General features: G+C 43.4%; 1 protein-coding gene across 5 annotated transcripts in view; it reads left to right on the top strand.

Moving 5' to 3' along the window:
- Positions 1-20962, top strand: part of LOC148540356 (dual oxidase maturation factor 1-like) — an 80850-nt gene that overhangs the window by 49356 nt on the left and 10532 nt on the right. For 4 of the 5 annotated variants that reach the window (XM_088445681.1, XM_088445700.1, XM_088445710.1 and 1 more), the window contains 4 exons: positions 2129-2186; positions 13985-14119; positions 18126-18339; positions 19090-19304. In XM_088445681.1, the coding sequence (XP_088301807.1) occupies positions 2129-2186; positions 13985-14119; positions 18126-18339; positions 19090-19304 (622 nt within the window). The remainder of the gene's footprint in view (positions 1-2128; positions 2187-13984; positions 14120-18125; positions 18340-19089; positions 19305-20962) is intronic. The other variant, XM_088445718.1, reaches the window with a different exon arrangement.

Here is a 20962-nt window from a genome sequence, read left to right on the forward strand (position 1 = left end):
CATAGGTTTCGGCCTAAGCCACAGCCATTTTTCTTATTATTTATTTTATTTTTCAGAATGATGGGTGACTTGCCATTCCTCTAGCATGGTGGTCTCCAATGTCTGCATTGTTGGCCTAATTTGAAATTATGCATAAAAACAAACCAAAATGTACTCCAAAATCCATGCAGGTGCATTTTTATGTGTGGATTTTGAGATGCACTTATGTTAAGATATATAGTAGATATGGCCAAACTTTACAACAGTCATGATCACCGGGTTTTGCTAGGCTAGGCTCTGCTGGTGATACTATAACAAAAGGATTACATGGTAGGTTCCTCCCATCATAATGTGAACCAAATACAGCCTTCAACATGAGGTTGAAACTAGGGATGGCCATCGACCATCGATGCTCTCAAAACATAGATGGTGGCTGCTCGATGTCAACTAGTGTTGCCATCGCTGGCAAAGAACCAATGGTTCTCTGTCAACGATGGATGACTGAGAGCCTATAATTTTTTTTTCTCTTCACAGGATGGAATTTAGCCCCGCCCCCAGCTGTTGTCCCACCCCCAATTGGCAGGTATTCCCCAGCAGCGGTGGCCATCGAGGGGGTGCAAACCATCGATGGTTTGTGTGCCATCGATGGAATTCAATAATGGTCCATCGATGGACACCCCACCAATGGCTATCCCTAGTTGAAACTGCTTGGGAAATTGGCCTGTAAATAAAATACATTGTCCCCAGTATAGAGTAAACACCATCTTGTGTCACACTGAATAGCACTGGGGATTCTTCTGGCACCTTTGCTAATAGCTATAATTGAATCATAGGTTAAATACTATTGCAGAACTACAAGTCCCAGGAATTCCTTGCAGTCAGTGATCTTAGGCTAGCTGATGTGGAACTAGAACCTGCTGTGGGGCATATCTATAGTGGGTGCAGGGTGTGTGGGGCACATGGGCCCCTGTTTCCAGGGGGCCCACACCGCACACCCTGGACCTATATTTGTAATACTTACCTCTCCAGAGTCCCACGTTGGCTGTATCAGCACTGTAAAAATCGCCTGGAAACTGGCCGCAACGGCCAATATCCCAGTGTTTTGCGCATGCGCAGTAGACTCTGAGCATAGACTAGTGCCCAGAGTCTAATGCTGCGGCCCTGCAGTCAGGGCCTGATTCAGATGTTTGCCCACTGTGCATGCGCACGACGGAGCCGGCTCCAAAGGGGGCGAGCTGTCGATGGTGATTGACAGCTCGCCCCGTTTGGTAGGCGTGGCCGGGGGGTGGCTTCACAAATGGAGGCATTCCCAAGCGAACACCTGCCATTTGTGGGCGGCCCCACTGTCATCAGTCAGTGGGAGACCTTCTGGCTCTATTTGAGCCAGAAGCTTTCTGGGGCTTGCGGCCACGAGACCCTACCACAAGGGTCTCGTTGCAAGCCCGATGGTCGCGATGGTCTTGACCATCGCGACCATCAACCTGGCCGCTCGCTATAGCTGTGGGTGGCCATCCACAGCTATGCGAGCGGCCAGGGGGCCGCTCCAAAAAAAAAAAACGCCCTGATTCAGAGCAAGCGCTCTTTCAGAGCGATCGGCTCTGAATCAGGGCCTCAGTGCGCTGCCGGCCTCCAGAGTGAGAAGAGGTGGCCCCGTATGGAGACTGCACACAGCCTCCCTCTCTTAATACACCACTGGCCTGCTGACAGATATGGCAAGGCAAACCAACATCAAGTTAACTAAACCCATTGTATAGGACGCTAATGATAATTTTTTTTTAAATGCAATTCTAAAAAAAGCAGAAGTCAGTATACTGTGGAATTTCTCTGCAATCAATGCAATTCGAATTTATGACATTTTGCTTTTTAAAGTTCAGGAGTTTGCATCTGCAAGATACAAGTAATTCTAAATATGAGCGCAAGTTTTGTCTATGCGCAGTGTGATGATTTTGCACCGACATTCCTTTACATCATACAAATACACTAATGTACAGTATAACTCAAGATCAGGCACTATTTAGCTTGGTATGTAAGAATCCAAATGCATACTGACTATTAGACTGGGATTAAACCAAATAGATTCATCAATTGTTTTCTTTAAGATCATGTGTCATGTTATTACAGTTGATAAAATATCACTTCCTATTCACAGAGAACCTTCTGGCTGGTGAGAGTGCTGACGAGTCTCTTTATTGGTACTGTGATTTTAGGTAAGTTTTAGTTGGAAGCATATGTATCAGGCATCTTCTTACATCAACATATTTCCAATGTTTGCCTAGAACATTTAAATTGTGTGAAGGTAAATTCTATAAAACTAATCAACATAGAATGTCATTAAGTATTATATATCAATTTAATCTTAGAAAGCAGATGTGTAAATCTATAAGTAAAATAAATGATATATGAGTATGGTCCATATTTACAGTATGTAATTGTTATGATCAGAAGCTGACACCCATTGCTTATTAACTGCTCTTGGCATGCTATACTCAGCCACTCTACTGCCTTTTGCTAAGAGACTGCATCATGTGCCCCCCTTATTTCTTATAGTCAAGCCTTGTCTCTTCACAGGTGCCGCTGTTTCTTCATTAGTAGGCAATTAAGGTGGGTCATGTGATCGGGAGGCTGGTTCTCCAGACCTTATCCCTTTGTTTTTTCGGGCTTTTGAGGATCACTGTCTGTTACACCTGCGCTGGTGATAGCATATCCATACCCCGTGTGCTTAATCTGTGTGTACTTTGATTTTAGGACCTGATTCGGTACTTCCGTATCTTTGCGGCCCCCTATTCAGTGAAGATACGTAAGTAGCGTAAACTTGAGGAAAAACCATTCGGCCCCTTGCGTGCTCGCTTCGCTCGTCACGCTGCGGGCACGGTAGCTCGCTTCGCTCCCAACATGGATTTATTCCCCCTCCATGCCCACTTAGATGGTAGGGAATGACGTTGGATGGTAGGGAATGACGTTGGACATTAGCGTAAAGATGAGCCAGTGTCCAACGTCATTCCCTACCATCCAATGTCATTCCCTACCATCCAAGTGGGCATGGAGGGGGAATAAATCCTTGTGGAGAGCGAAGCGAGCCACCGTGCCCGCAGAGTGGCGAACGAAGCGAGCCCACAAGGAGACGAATAGTATTCCCTGTTACGCTACTTACGTAGCCTCACCAGGGGACCGCAAAGATACGGAAGTACCCCTGATTCTGTCCCCAGCCCCAGTCCTTAGCCTGATATATGGATTCTGCTCTTGACCACTGCCTGCCCATGACCTCAGTGTGTTAGTGGCCTCTGTATTTAACCGTGTCAGACATTGTGAGACTTAACCGGGTCAGACACTTCTGTCTTCTGGGATTTCAGTGGACCCATTCTGTCTGCCTCCATTATGGGCATTGATGTCGAACTGTTCTCTATAGGATGGAGAATCTCTTAGATTATTGTACCTGCAATCAGGTGATTGGTGACATCACTACCAAACCCTACTATCCAACCACTCTCCAGTCTGCCATGTTAGGAGCCAGTTCAGGGCGACACAACCTGTGTGCCGATTGCAGCTAAGCGTATACCTCTGGGGTCCCTAGTGAAAACTAATAGTACACCAGAAAACCTTCCTGTCTTTGTAATTGGTTGTAGCAATCATAGCTGGTAGTATGAATCCATTAACCTACTGTAAAATTGTGACAGACTGCTTCCTGCCCTAATTGATGTTGCTCTTGTCCTCTGCCTGCCCCGGACTGACCTTGGCCTGGTATTGGACATCATTCTGTATTGCTGGAAGCTACTGTACACTGCACTCTGTATTACTGCAAGCTCCTGCACACTGCTATCTGAATCCAATGCTTGGAACATCTCCAATGGTACCCTGTGTGCTGTCGTACCACCTGACTGCCTCATACACTATGGGAGAAGATGGAAAAGGTTGTAAGACCTTGATGCACTGTACTAAGTAATAAATAACTTTTATAAATTGCATCAAAGCAATACATTCATTATTAACATAAGTAAAATACAATGCGTCAGGCGCACCTTTGGGACTCCCAGGTTCGGGCACAGTGCGCCTGACAGGCACCTGTTATAAAATCATCATTAGCACTTAATTAACTCAATTCTAACGTAATTAGTGACCTTCATTAGGATATACAAAGAGAGAATATATGGAAATCTGATTCACAAAACCACATTTATTAAACTTAAAGCAAGTAAAACAAAAAATACTAAATTTTAAGAGGCGCAGTGTGCCTAAGAGGCCACCCTGGACAAACCTACATAATTCCGCAATATACCCACAACCTTTGTAATTTTCAAATGAGAAAAATACACAAAATTGTGAGAAAATAAAAAGAAATACGTACCTTCAAAAGTCGGACGAGTTAGGGCGCAATGATCCTGAGAGGCCAGGAATTTCACTACTGCACTCCACACAGGCGGTGGGAAAACTTAGGGGGGTTTCAAACAGCACCTAGAGATAGGAAGGTACTAGGAGGGGCAAGCCCCTGCGCCCCCTTGCAGCGGAGAGGTGAGCAAGAACAGCTTTGTGGCGCTTGTCAGGCAAGCTGCGCCTGACGCAGGGTTAATAAAATGTATATTTTACTTACTACAGTGCACCACACTTTTCCAACCTGTGCCTAGAGACAGTTGTATGTGGTAGCATCTCCATGAATATGTAAAGATGGGGACTGCCATTGCAACGGCTACGCAGACCCATCGCAGAGTGATTGACAGGAAGTGCCATTTGTGGGTGGTGACGGGGGGGGTCTTTGGCAGAACGCAGGAATGCCAGTGCGTACGCACGTCGTTGCAGGGGCATGCATAAATTATCCACTGTGATACCATAGACAGTGTGAGGTCTCATAGAGTGCGGGGTTGTTCGCAATTCCTGAGTAAGGTCAGGGCTTGTGCGTGTGTCTGAGCAACCACCGTCTGAATATATATCTGCAGATCAGTCGATCTGCAGATATATATTTTAGGTGTGTACCCAGCTTAAGATACCATCCTTTTAAACTTCTCACAACACTTCCCATTCCAAGCAGTCCTTGGTCTCACATCTCAGTTGATTTTATTGTGGACCTAACTGAATCCAAGTGCTTTAAAACTACAATATGGGGTTCCCATCTATAGCTAGACAGTAATTAGATAAACAATGTCTAGATAGACACATGGGGCCAAATGTATTAGGGTGAGAGTTTAGAAAATGTGAGAGTTTGGCAGTAAACTCTCACATTGGTTGAGTTTTATCTTCAAAATGGGAAAACATCTGAATGAGATTTTAAAGAGATTTCGTGAGAGTTTTCTAAGTTTAAAAAAACATGCAAGTTCACTCTCTTACTTTGTTTTTTGACTCTATTACATTGGCAAAGTTTAAAAAGTGTCAGAAACTCTCACTTTTCTAAACTCTCACCCTATTACATTTGGCCCCAGATGTTAGACAGTCAATAGTTAGACAAGGATAAAAGTTTGACATGGAAAAAAGTCACACTATAGCTAGACATTTAAAAAGTTCGACAGGGTAAAAAGTTTGTCATGAAAATGATCGACACTAAAATAGTGTACACATTTTTTTATTTGTTTTTGGATTAGGGTTAGGTTTAGGGTTAGGGTTAGGCACTTATTGGAGAGTTAGGGTTAGGCACTTACCCCTACGGTTAGGGTTAGACACTTACCCAGACGGTTAGGGTTAGGCACCAGGAGGGAGGGTTAGGCACTTACCCCCAACGGGTAGGGTTAGGCACTTATCCAGATGGTTAGGGTTAGGCACCAGGAGGGAGGGTTAGGGTTAGGCACCAAGAGGAGGGTTAGGGTTACGGTTAGGGTGAAGATTAGGGCTAAAAAACAAACAAAAAAATTGTCAACCATTTTTGTGTCTATCATTTTCATGTCGAACTTTTGACCCTGTCGACCTTTTGTATATGTCAAACTTTTTACATGTCTAACTATAATGTGCCTGACTTTTGTCTGTGTCGAACATTTTACCCTAACTATTGACTATCTAGCATCTGGGGCCAAATGTAATAGGTTGAGAGTTTAGAAAAGTGAGAGTTTCTGACACTTTTTCAACTTTGCCAATGTAATAGAGTCCAAAAACAAAGTAACAGAGCGAACTTGCATGTTTTTTTAGACTTAAAAAACTCTCACGATTTAAAATCTCATTCAGATGTTTTCCCATTTTGAAGATAAAGCTCAACCAATGTGAGAGTTTACTGCTAAACTCTCACATTTTCTAAACTCTCACCCTATTACATTTGGCCCCTGGTATCTATCTAGACATTGTCTAACTAATTACCTTCTATCTCTAATACTGTACCACACCCATATGGCTGGAGGTGGACCAATTCAGCAAAATAACACATTTCATTCCTGTCTCCGGTCTTCCATATGCCAAGTTCCTAGCTTCATTGTTTTCACAAAATATTTTTAAGTTGCATGGGATTCCAATTCCATTTCAGCTTGAGTATCTCCGTTAATTCCAGAATTTTGGAGGTTGTTTTTCTCTGTGCTAGGTATAAATCTACATATTTCTATAGCCTATTATCAATAGATAAATTGGAAAATTGAGAGAGTGAAACAGGTATTATAACAGTTTCCTACATGTTACAGTTCCCATCTGAATTATAACTGGGCAGAGTTTGCTTACAATAACAGGCTTCATTTAAGGTTTTACAGCCAACATCCAAACATGTCTTCATTTGTTGATAAATAGGGTTCAGGTAAATTGGTAATAGAAGGACTTCTGCATAATGATTGTATACCCATAATAGTAAGCAATCTTCTATTAAATTTGGGTCCAAACATATTTCAAGTCATTTTCATTATCTAGTCCATTGGAAGGTATGCAGACCTGAAGAGAGGTCATAAATTCTGGATAAAGAACCTACATGGAGAATAGCTTACAAGGGTTTTCCCTAAACTCTGTACTCAGAAACAACAGTACTGGGGTCACTTGTCCCCTTCTTAAAAGGAAAGCTACTATTATAATTAGCAGCAAGTACCACCACTCATGCAGATTTTGCCCAACAATGACTGCTGGCATCCTTCACTAAGGTGCCGGTTAGTGTCAGTTGCTAATGGCACATATCCACTACACGATTCGCTCCATGAGTGATATCGTGTAGTGAGTCCCCGGCAGTGGTGTGCTCAATTTCCTTAATGACATTGAGCACACAAACTGAAAGATATCGTTCAGTGCCGTCACCCTCCCTCATCCCCAAACCTGCACAACCTGATGATATCGTCTGGTTCAACAGCAGGTACGGGTGATGAGTGACATCGTCAACAAACTAGCGGGATCGCACATCGCTGGTCGTTGACGGCATATCCACTGGATGATATAATGAATGATATTGTTATCGTTCATTATATCGTCTAGTGGATACGCGGCAGACTACAGGATGGTTTCCTGTTTCCTCCTGGTTTCTTAGAGACAAGGCTGCATCTCTTCATAGGTGTCACAGTTAATTCATTAGAAGGCCTTTAAGGTGGATCATGTGAGAGATTGATTTTCCAGAACTCATCCTTTTTACTCCTCAGGCTTTTGAGATTTTCTGTCTTTTACACCTGTGCTGGTGATAGTTTATTCTGACCCAGTTTACTGAATCCATGTTTCTGTGAGTACTGTATTTTCCTGGTGAGACCCAGACTGCTCTTGTCTCTTGCCCTTGACTTTGGCCTAATATCTGTATTTTGCTATATATCTGTATTTTGCTATAGATTGCAGCCTGCCCTGGACCTCAGTCTTTTACTGGGTTCTCTATTAGCACAGTAGAGCGGAGTGCATCTGGGTATGTGACCTATTAGCAGAGTGCCCAAGGAAGGTCACTGGTATCTGTAACTTGATAGATGGTATGATGTAAATATATGTATATAACCACAGAAGTACATTGGGAGTAAACTGGGCCCTGGGTGTACAGGATGCTAAGTAAGTTACGCAGCAGAGGTGCTGGTGGCAGTTAGTCCCCATGTGGTACAGCCTAACCAGGTTTTAGGTTTATTTAACCAGGTAGAACAACAAGGTGGCATAGAGAAACAGCCTCAGAGGCTACATCCAGTCTCCTGGAACACTGAGAAGGAAAGACATGCCAGTAGCACATGTCCTAGAACCCACTTGCTTTGCTGCTCTATGGATCTGAGGCAGTGCAGAGTGCTCCTCATCCAACATTCTCCATGACCAGCTGCCATGCAAGCACCTTTAAGCAAATTGCACTCTATGGGACTGGCAGATTGATACGCGTATAGATGAAAACCTTGTGAAGCAGTTCCAGTCATTTCATTATCTTAACAGGTATTGTTCCTATTCACAAATACTGTATGTAGTAAACATTTCCTTTACAGACCACTAAACCCAAAAATGTCACTGTCCATTTATGAAGTTAATATGCAGCGTTGTTTGATCCTGACTTCCAAAGCAATTCATTTTCATAATAAAGAGTATTTTATTAGCTAGCAGCTTTAGCCACCAGCACAATCCCCAGTGTGCAAGGGAAACTGATATCGTATAACACGCTTAAATGCCCAAATGTAAGAAGAAAGCTACAGTATGCTTGCTGCACATCCACTGGCAATTTATTTTCATGAATACCCAAAACTGCAGTATATGTAGCTTATTTCTGTTACCTATGAAACTTCAAGCAAGGACACATTTATTATATAGCTAAATGATGTATGGACTTGTAAATATAGTAAGTGGCTTTAATTACATTTCCAATAGTTTATATTTGCATACATGCAAGTAGAAAATACTGCAAACTTATTCTGTGAAAATGTTCCCCATAGTGCAACAGACATTTGGAAAAATGTTTCTGTTTATATTATTTACAAAATGTAGAATTCTATGAACAGCAAAGAGACTGTTACGTTTGCCCAAATAATAATCCTTGAAATATGAGATGAAAGCTTTGGCCATGCAGGATCATGTGCCGAATGAAGAAAACTAACCACTATTGATGGGCATCGATGGCTGTACCATTGATTGTTGATGGTTTTAAACATCAGTAGAAAACCATTGATGATTTATCCATCGATGGGTGAGTGCAAAGTAGGGGTGTGCACAGGCCACTTTTCGTGTTTTGTGTTTTGGTTTTGGATCTGGATCTTTCTTCGTGTTTTGGATCTGGATTGGTTTTGCCAAAACCACCCTTCCGTGTTTTGGCTTCTGGGTTTTGGGTTTTGGATCTGTATTTTTTTAAAGAAAGCATAAAAACAGCTAAAATCACAGAATTTGTTGTTTTTTCTGCTTCTATGCTATTATTAACCTCAATAACCTTTATTTCCACTCATTTCCAGTCTATTCTGAACACCTCACACCTCACAATAGTGTTTTTATGTCCAAAAGGTTGCACCGAGGTAGCTGGATGACTATGCTAAGCGACACGAGTGGGCGGCACAAACACGGGGCCCATCTAGAAGTGACACTGCAGTGGCAGACAGGATGGCAGTTTGAAAAACTAGGCCCCAAACAGTACATAATGCAAATAAAAAAAAGAGGTGCAAGATGGAATTGTCCTTGGGCCCTCCCACCCACCCTTATGTTGTATATGCAGGACATGCACACTTTAACAAACCAATCATTTCAGCGCCAGGTTCTGCCACACGACTGTGGCTGAAATGATTGGTTCGTTTGGGCCCCCACAAAACAAGCTGGCAATTAATCTGTCCCTGCACAAACTGGCTCTACGGAGGCAAGATGTCATCCTCATCCTCCTCATCCACCAATTCCTCACCCTCTTCAGTGTTGTGTACATCCTCATCCTCACAGAGTATTAATTCATCTCCGCTGGAATCCACCACCACAGGTCCCTCTGTACGTTCTGGAGGCTGGTCTCCCTGGAAGAGTTGATAATTCATTTTTATGAACATCATCTTCTCCACATTTTGTGGAAGCAACCTCCTATGCCTTTCGCTGGCAAGGTTCCCGGCTGCACTAAACACTCTTTCGGAGTACACACTGGAGGGGGGGGCAACTCAGGTAAAATAGAGCCAGTTTGTACAGGGGCCTCCAAATTGCCTCTTTTTCCTGCCAGTATAGGTATGGACTGTCTGACATGCCTACTTGGATGCTGTCACCGATGTAATCCTCTACCATTCTGTCAATGGTGACAGTATGTATGCAGTGACAGTAGACATGTCAGAAATTGTTGCCAGGTCCTTCAGTCCAGACCAGATGTCCAAACTTGGTCCTGCCTGCCCTGCATCACCACCAGCGGGTTGCTTAGGATACCTAAGTTTTTTCCTGGCAGCACCAGTTGCGGGAGAAAATGAAGAAGGAGCTGTTGAAGTGTCACGTTCCGCTTCAGCTGACAGTGTTTTCACCAGCAGGTCTTTGCACCTCTGCAGGCTTGTGTCGGACGGAAAGAGAGACACCACATAGGCTTTAAACCTAGGATCGATCACGGTGGCTAAAATGTAGTGGTCTGATTTCAACAGATTGACCACCCTGGGATCCTGGCAAAGCGAATGAAGGGCTTCATCCACAAGTCCCACATGACAAGTGGAATCGCTCCTCCTTCACTTTCTCCAGCTGCTTCTGCAAAAGCCTGATGAGGGGAATGACCTGACTCAAGCTGGCAGTGTCTGAACTGACTTCACATTTGGAAAGTTCGAAGGGCTGGAGAACCTTGCACAACACAGAAATCATTCTCCACTGTGCTTGAGTCAGGTGCATACCCCCTCCTATAGGCTTGAATGGCCTTTTGCTGCTCCTCCATCCTCTGAAGCATATAGCGGGTTGAGTTCCACCGCGTGACAACCTCTTGCTTCAGGTGATCGTGGGGCAGATTCAAGAGTGTTTGCTGGTGCTCCAGTCTTCGGCACGCAGTCGCTGAATGGCAAAAGTGGGCAGAAAATTTTCAGCCCACCCAAAGCGTCTCCTGCACGCCCCTGTCGCTTTTCAGAAAATTCTGCACCACCAAATTTATTGTGTGAGCAAAACATGGGACGTGCTGGAATTTGCCCAGATGTAATGCCCGCACAATAATGGTGGCGTAGTCAGATATCACAAATCCCCAGGAAAGTCTAAGTGGGGTAAGCCACTGGGCGATGATTTCCCTCAGTTTCTCTAAGAGGTTGTCGGCGGTGTGCCTCTTACTGAAACCGGTGATACATAGTACAGCCTGCCTTGGTACGAGCTGGCGTTTCTGAGATGCGGCTACTGGTGACGCTGCTGTTGTTGCTGCATACGGTGATACATCTACCCAGTGGGCTGCCACAGTCATATAATCCTTAGTTTGCCCTGTTCCACTTGTCCACATGTCCGTGGATAAGTGGACATTGGGTACAACCGCATTTTTCAGGACATTGAGGACACTTTTTCTGACGTTTCTGTACAGTCTCGGTATCGCCTGCCTAGTGAAGTGGAATCTAGAAGGGATTTGGAACCGGGGACACACACCCTCCATCAATTGTCTAAATCCCACTACACTAATGGCGAATACCGGACGCACATCTAACACCAACATAGCAGTCAAGACATCAGTTATACATTTTGCTTCAGGATGACTGCTGTCGCACTTCATCCTCCTCACTAAGGACTGTTGGAGGGTCAATTGTTTAGTAAAAGTAGTGGTGTTCCTACTTCCTCTCTGGGATGATGAACGACTCCCAGCAGCAGCAACAGCAGCAGTGGCAGCAGTAGGCGTAGCAATGAGGGTCCTGACTAAGTAGGAAATTGACGAGAAGGGAGTTAACGGTGTGGTTTGCAGGTGCTTGGATACAACAGGACGAAGGGATTTAGGCATCCCTGGACTGCTTACGGGTGAAAATAGCGAGTGGCCAAAATGATGGTCGCGATGGTCAAGACCATCGTGACCATCGGGCTTGCGACAAGACCCTGCGGTAGGGTCTCGCTGCTGAAAGCTCAGAAGTGCTTTTGGCTCTATCAGAGCCGAAAGCACTCCCACTGACATCACTAGTGATGTCAGTGGGGCTGGACCCAGATGGTAGGCATTCCCATGGGAACGCCTCCGTCTGGGCAGCTACGCCCCCGGCACGCCCACCAAAGGGGGCGTGCGGTCAATCACCATCGACAGCACGCCCCCTTTGGTGCAAGACCATTAACGATGGCTTGGCCGTCGTTATTCAGGTCTCGCGTATGCGCAAGATGGAGCCGCCTCCGTCGTGCGCATGCGCACTTGGGCACCATCGACCCGCTTGCGAGCGGCCCACAATTCACAAACACCAGTGCACTTTGGGGGTTACAGTACGCTTTAACGGACAAGCCAGCCGGCCCTTTACTTATTGGACACAGGCGCATGCTTGGCGCTGCTCCTTTGTTGATGCACGTGCAGCCACAGTGCACACAATTCACAAACACAGAAAATAATTTTTAATTTTGTTTGGAGTGCACTTCGGGGGTTACACCACCCTTTAACAGATGAGCCAGCCGGCCCTTTACTTATGACACAAGCGCACGCTTGGCGCTACTTTGTTGATGCACATGCGGCTACTGCACACACAATTCACAAACAGAAAAAAATAAATAAATTATTGAAGTGCACTTTGGTGGACCACCCCTGATGCACAGATCACCCCCTGGACAACACTACAGCACCCCTCTAGGACTACAGCCTTTATGGGACACTGCACAACACAGTCCAGCCAGCCCCTATAGACTTTGGAGTGGACACAGCCCCTATGACTGCAACTGACTGCACAACACAGCCCAGCCAGCCCCTATGACAGCAGCACAACACAGCCCAGCCAGCCCCTATGGACAACAGCAGCACAACACAGCCCAGTCAGCCCCTATGGACTGAGTGGTCACAGCCCCTATGGACAACAGCAGCACAACACAGCCCAGCCAGCCCTAGCTCCCACCATCCCTCTTCACTGTCCACAGCCGGAGTGAGAAATGGCGCCGATGCAGGGACATTTTATAGAATCCAAATCCCGCGAGATCCGGAAGGCGGGATGATGATATTTTGCCTCGATTTCAGATCCGAGTCAGGCGGGAAAAGTCGACCCTGACTCGGATATGACTCGGATCGAGGGGGCTCGGAGGGGTTCGGATTTCAGAAATCCGAACCCGCTCATCCCTAGTGCAAAGTATGCACAGACCTGGCCCATCAGACTGTTGCTGCCAATGTTTTTCCAAAAACACTTGCCATCAGCCATTAGTCCAGGGGTTCCCAACCACAGTCCTCAAGGCACACTAACAGTCTAGGTTTTAGGGATAGCCATACTTGAGCACAAGTGACTTAATTAGTACCTCAGTTATATTGATTTAACCATCAGTGCACAATCATGGATATCACTAAAACCAGGACTGTTATATCCCTTTTACACCGGATCTAAAATCCGGGTTTTTGAAGGGTTAACCTGGGCAGCTCCCTGGTGTAAAAGGGTAGAGGGTTGGATTGCCAGGCCGAGTGACCCGGCAATCCAATCCAGGTAACTAGCAGGGTTTAACATAGGCGTAGCCCATGAAACCCTGCTGTGAGAACAGCGCACTCCGGGTCACGATGACCTGGAGTGCGCTGCTAGCCGGCTGATTGGTCCGGCTTCATTGGCGCTTGGAGATGACGTCATCTCCAAGCGTCCACTTTCACTCCAGAAAAGCCAGGTCTATGGAGACCCGACTCCGGTGTGAGCAGCGCCGACTCGGGAATATTCCGAGTCGGCGAAGGCAAAATTCCGGGTCTGATCCGGATAGGAACTTTGTTCCAACTCCCGGATCAGACCCGGAATTTAGGTGGAAAAGGGGTATAAGTGTGCCTTGAGGACCGAGGTTGGGAATCACTGCATTAGACCATTGTTGGTTGCAAAACCTGCAGTGGTCGATGGCTATCCTACTAAGCACATCTAGATAACATCTTGCAGTTCCATTTGTAAATAAGAAAAGTAAAATAGCTGCCATAGTTGTGGCACATGAAATAACAGATATGCCGAAACGTAATGCAGCTTATCGGCAGGATCATGTGATAAGTTCAGAATAGAATAAATTCACAATAGTCTTTTGTGATAGGCTATGCAATATTTTCTTTACATATAAAACATATAAATTCATGTCCTTCTACCATTCTCTGTAGCTGTGAACTTCACCCGTGATTGGGAGGTTGGAACAATAAACACCAAAACTGTGTACAAATCTTTCAGCAATGCCATGGTGAATGCCAGTATTGGATTATGGATTGGCTTAAAGGGTGTAAACATTACCCTGGCAGGTATTTCTCCAATCACTTTATAAGAAGCATGCAACAAACATAAATATTGTATTAGATGACTGTTTGTACTTACAATGCTATAAGTGTTTTAAAGAGTTGTAATTAGCAGTCGTGTTCCATGATTGAGGCAAACTGATTCCACAATAACCCCTTTGGGATTTTCACATTAATAAATATGAATAGAAAAATATTTTGTGTGAATTCACAGAGAAAGATATTCTCAGTGCAGAGATTGTGTAAAATAAAGCAAAGTAATAGTCATTGTATAAAAAGAGTATATTTTCCTACATGATTATGTACAAAGGACAGGGTGTGTTATGTCTGTATCTATGAGGAGCAGATGTTATTTGCATTAGTGATTTTTGTACAACAAATAGAATCACACATAGACATTCCTTATACTGTGTATAGTAGGACATGAAAACAGCAAACTGTAAAACCCATCAGGCATCTAGGATTGAGTTCCAGGATATCATGTTTGCACATTTACTACCAGTTTGAACTGACACTAAATTCCTCTGATGCACAGGCCTGGTTGCTAAGATAACAAGGTTTACGGCCAGTCTGAGGATTTTGCATTCCTACATCTAGGGCCGGTGCTAGACTTCTAGGCACCCTAGGCAAAACTTTTGCATGCGCCCCCGCTCTCCCCCTCCCCCTGTACTCATTTAGCCCCTCAGGTGAAAATTACCTTGCACAGGTGGAGTGGCAGATAAGTTTTGTTTTATATATATATATATATATATATATATATATATACACAAAACTTATCCGCCACCCCACCTGTGCAAAGTCACTTTCACCTGAGGGGCTCAATGAGTACGAAGAGGGGGGCACAGGCAGAAGTATGTATCTATACTATACACACACATACATATATACACAGTGTATATATATATATATATATATATATATATATATACACACAATCCATTTGATCGGCACTCCATGTATAATGTCCAGCATCCAGGGTGCAAGAGTCCCAGGAGGTACATACCCCCCAAAAAATCCAATAGTACAGGCAGCACTCCACAAAAAAGAGACAGAGACTTCAAAGTATATAGCAAACGTTGCTATACACACTGAAGTCTCTGTCTCTTTTTTGAGGAGTGCTGCCTGTACTATTGGTTTATATATAAAAAATAATAATATATATATATATATATATATATATATATATATACACACACACACAGTATCAGGGGTGTAACTAGAACTTGGGTCCCATAGCAACATTTTTAAGGCCCCCCCCTAACTGAGGTATTTCACAATGCCCACAGTAGTAGTTCCCCTAAAGCACTAAATGCCCACTGTAATGGTGCCCCTTATGCAATGCCCACTGTAATGGTGCCCCTTACGCAGTGCCCCCAGTAGTAATAATGCCCCCTGTAGTAATGCCCCTAAAAGTAATGCCCCTATAGTAGTGCCCCCAGTAGTAATGCCCCCTTCAGTGTCCCCAGTAGTAAGGGCCCCTGTAGTGCCCCCAGTTGTAATGCCCTTGTAGTCCCCCAGTAGTAATGCTCCCAGCAGTGCCCCAGTAGTAATGCCCCTTGAAGTGCCCCCAGTAGTAAGGGCCCCTATATTGCCCCCAGTTGAAGTGCTCCCAATAGTGCCCCCAGTAGTAAGGCCCATGTAGTGCCCCCACTAGTAAGGCCCCTGTAGTGCCCTCATTAGTAAGGCCTATGTAGTTCCTCCGATAGTAAGGCCCCTTTAGTGCCCCCAATAGTAAGGCCCCTGTAATGCCCCCTGTAGTGCCCCCAGAAGTAAGCCCCCCCGCACACGCACACACAAAAAAACAAACAATACTTACCTTAAACCCCGCTCCAGTGCCTGCTACCATTTGTCCCCGGTGCCCGCTCCTCAGAACTATGGGAGTGATGTCATGACATCACTCCCATAGTGCACTGCGGGACCTGGAAGCCGGAGCTCAGGAGTGAGCGCCGTCTTCCGGCTGCCACTGGCGCCGGGGGGGTCGGGGGGGATAGAATGAGACGGGTGCCCGCTGATAACACAATCTCAGCGGGCACCCGGCAAATGGGGGGGCGATCGCTGGGTCGGAGGGCCGGGCTGCCCTCTAGTGATCGGCGCCCCTAGGAATCTGCCTAAGCTTGCCTAGTGGAAGTGCCAGCCCTGCCTACAGCAGACTGTTCCAGATGCAGCACATCCAAGACTATGGATTTTCAAAACGAAGTTGTCGCAAGTCTAATATTTGTATCCAAGTTAAATGTAAAATAAGCATCACATATACATGTAGTTTAATGAAGCTTAGTGATTAACAGAATATGTTTTATATACTCTAACTTACAAAGAAGAAAGCAACTAAATGCAAAATAAAAGTAATTAATTGAATTTACTATATTCCATTGGTAGTATACATAAGCTATTTGTGTTTGTGACCAATGAAACTTTTTAATCAGTGATGGGTACAAGCAGCCCATTGAACCCCAGGATTACCTAGAGTATTATCTACTTTATGCTGGCTTCGGTATCATGCTATCTATTTTGGCATAAGGCACAGACCATGTAGTCAGAGGAGGTACTGCAGTGGTTTCTGCACAATGTGGTCTCCCCGATACTCTGTATTCTCTGACCGGAAGGCAAGCAGTTTTTGGGCTGCAGTGAATACAATGAAATCAGTGGTTAGTTAGGTTACTGGATTAGTAGTGGGTGATCACTGGCACTGAAAGTGAGGATGAGCATATGAGGATGTCTGAGTGGCAACCATTTTGCAGTACATATATTTGAGGGCATGTGAGGGTAGGGGTCGGGGATCATGTGTGGGAGTTCTAAGGGGCACATGGGAGGAAAAAAAATTATCTATGAAAATACTCTGCTCCTGGACTTCCTACTTAATTTATGATTGCAGCCACCTGTGTTGAAATGCCCTTCTCATCATTTAACTAGTTCAACACAGATGATGGCAATCATAAATTAGGACCAAAGCATTTTGTACCTGGTGGAAGGTGTCATGTTGGAGGGTCTACCTTTAGAGTCTAAAGCTGGCCACACATCTAAAGATTATCTGTCCAACCAGCCAACTAGTTGATTGGTTAGAATGAAAATCTGGTAATGTATGACAATCTGCAATTTGCTCCCAAACGCGGGAAAATGGACAAAAACTGTTGTTTGAACAAATTGATCAGATCAAACATTTAACAAACTTATCTAAACGACCATTTTCATCTATTTTCTGGCAATTAGGAGCAAATTGCTAATTATCATTTACTCTCATACGTTACCAGATTTTCATTCCAACCAATCAACTAGTTGACTGGTTGGACAGATAATCTTTAGATGTGTGGCCAGCTTAAGGGGTCTATTTACTAGGCAGTGTTAGGAGACAGAGTGAAAAGTGATAAGGTGCCAGCTCCTAACTGCCATCTCATAGGCTGTGTTTGAAAAATGACAGTTGGGAACTGATTGGCTGGGACCTTATCACTTTTCACTCTGTCTCCTAACACTGCTTAGTAAATAGACCCCTAAATCATTCTCAAATAGGAAAGTGAGATGACACGCTACTCAAGAATAACATATGTGAGTTATTTTATGCCACTGAATAAACCACTCCAGGAATCAAATGTCACTATAAAGGTCAAATATCACCAAGTAACATAAGAAACTAAAAGATAATAAAAAACATTTTGGGGTAAATTTATTAAAGGTCAATTTAGATTGCTTTAAAATCGATCTAAATGGATCAATATCGATGGGCTTTCTAAATGCAGAATCTGCATATTTATTAACTGTAGGGTTTCAACTTCAATTGAATTTGAAACCCTACGGATGATAAATACTGTATGCAGATTTTGCTTTCAGAAAGCCCATTGATGTTGGTCCATTTAGATCGATTTTATATATCGACTTTTAGTAATATTACCTCTAAGTCTTAAATCATCCTTTTTATGCTAGCGCAATGCATTAACAGTGTATTATGTAAATACTGTAGGTGAAGTGCTGAGATATAGACACCTATTTGAAATGCTGTATCTGTTACTTTTCTTCACAGGACATCCTGTCCACCAACTAAATGAAACCATAAATTACAATGAGAAATTTGCTTGGGAGTCAAGGACACAATATGACGAAGATTATCAAGAAGGTTTAGAAAAAGGTCTCCCCAACCCAATATTATATGTGGCGGAAAAATTCTACAGTGATAGTCCATGTGGGCTACATCAGCAATATTGCCTATCTACCTACTACTCCTCTGCATTATTGTGGTAAGATGCTTCAGACTGTATACTAAATAACAGCTTGGTATGTTTCTTTATGGGACTTCTCGTACATTACCTGTTAAATGTTTCTTACACGTGAAGTTGAGCTTATGTTATAATTTCCAAGTATTGCATATATGGCAGTGAAAGGATGGCCTTTCATTGGTTGGACAGATATCAGCATAAGCAAACATTGCTAGTACTTATGTAGGCAACCAGAACAAATATGCTTAGTAATTATTACATAAAATGCTAAGTGTGCCTTCAGATTTACACAACGATTTGGCAAGATCAACTCATTTGACTTACAATAAGGGTGAGGTTTTAAATGGATTTGTCCATGAAATTTACTTTTCTTTTCTTGTTATTATCCTTGTTATAAGAGAGGTGTATTTATCGATTGATCTATCTATCTTTCTATCTATCTATCCAAATAAAAGATTAATCAGAATTTAATATTATTTGGGTAAAATATGCAAATTTCTAACTTTCCTAGTAATGTACTTAATTTGTATACATTAGTAAAAGGAAAATGTTATTAATGCAAATCCGAGCCATTGGCAGATACATAGATATTACTTGGGAGTGGGACCTGGCCAAAGAAGTTTACTATCCATTGTATCTGTTATCATTGGAGCTTTTTTTTTTTTTTTAAATTGAAAATTTTCATAGCTGCTGCCTAGCAAATAAAATTTGTAGGCTTCCATATTACAGTATATTGTGTTTTATCATTTCTATATTTGCTCTTTATCATAGGGCTGCATTGTGTTCATGGACTCTCAGCAATGTCTTCTTTTTAATGCCAGTTCCACTCTATGGTATTTGTATGATGTTTGTAACTGCAGTGTGTATAACAGTCTCACTCATATCATATGCAACAGTCAGACATGCACCTGCCTGCAATATTCACTTCGGTGGCTCAGTTCTACAGACGAGATTTGGGCTTTCCTTCTGGTTATGTTTTGCAACAGGTACATTTTTTTATGTTATAAATTCTTGTCCAACCATATGAACCCAATCTGCCAACTACAATTTGTTCCACTAACTCTTAATAGAAAAATATGTTAAATGTGTATGTTTAGAACGCATTGCTACTGTATCAGTAAGGCTTTACAATAATCGTATGAGTAACTGAATTCTACAAGCAGAATAACTGTGAACACTATTTTAAATCTATGCTTCTACTATTAATGACAGAGCAGTAAGGATAATGAAAGTAGTTATATCAAAGGGGAATGTATGCAAAGAATATTGTTGACTCTTGGCTGCCTCATCTATATATTGACAGATCTGCATTATAAATTACATTAAAGAAAACATATATTGGGCGTCTGGTTGGCTTGGATACACGTTGTTCTGATGTGTACCTGGCCTAAGTTGATACTGTCCCTGACTAAACCACACCTAAATAGTACCTTGCTTCTTGGCCAGAAAGCCTCAATGTTTGCACATAGGGATCACCACTTGATATAACAGTACATTATTTTCCAACATGGCTGTCACAGATGTAGAGTTTTGAACACAACTTGATCCTGCTTATATCTGAAAGGAAGCAACGGACATAGGGGTCTAGTTACTAAGCAGTGTTAGGAGACAGATTGAAAAGTGATAAGAAAGTGATAATGTGCCAGCCAATCAGCTCCCAACTGTCATCTCATAAGCTGTGTTTGAAAAATGTTGGGAGCTGATTGGCTGGCACCTTATCACTTTCTTAAGACTTTTCACTCTGTCTCCTAACACTGCTTAGTAACTAGACCCCATAATATCCCTCGTCATTTGCATACAGTATTTCCCCCATTTTTGTGTCATTTTTATCATGACACACATTGTTATTGACTGGCAACCAACTTACCCTACAATAAGGAGAGATAGGAGGAGATGTGTCAAACATTGGAGAAAGATACAGTGGAGATAGATAAAGTACCAAACAATCAGTTCCTAACTGTCACTTATGTTTGAAAAATGACAGTTAGGAGCTGATGGGTTGGTACTTTATTTCTCTGCACTTTACAGCATCTCACTCCAAGGCTCAATACATCTCCCTTCAGTCACAAGCAGTGGCAGCTCCAGAGGTGGGGCTGCAGCACAGTCCAAAATTCAAATAGGGGAACCACACCAACTGCCACTTCAAATGCTGCCAAACATGGATGGCTGGGACTCACTGGCAGTTGGCGTGGCTCCCCTATTTGAATTTTGGACTGCGCTGTGGCCCCACCCCTGGAGCCGCATCCGCCACTGGTCACAAGCAAACTGCCAGTGTATTGAACCAACATCCCTAACCAGCATTCTAGATCCTACTTACCCTCTGACTCTTTCCCTGTATATTGACCCCTGGATTTGGACAATTAACTTCTTGGTTCTTGAACCCTGACTTTGACTACTAGCTCTCTAAGTGAATTACTCAGATTTTTCTCATTTTCATATTTAAAGGTTCATTACCTTATTGAAATTATTCCTCCTTAGAGACGCTTACAACCTGTAACCAGAATTCACCAATTAAGCTGCCGGTGGCATAATATAACAACAATAACTTGTCTAACATACTATCAGGCTACTGTAGATGCAACTTGTCTCTTGCTCAGAGTTAGTGCCCATTATACACTTAGGGGGTCATTCAGACCCGGTCGTT

This window comes from Taudactylus pleione, unplaced genomic scaffold (assembly GCF_031769625.1).
Source record: "Taudactylus pleione unplaced genomic scaffold, aTauple2 ptg000019l, whole genome shotgun sequence".
In the NCBI taxonomy this organism is placed as follows: Eukaryota; Metazoa; Chordata; class Amphibia; order Anura; family Myobatrachidae; genus Taudactylus; species Taudactylus pleione.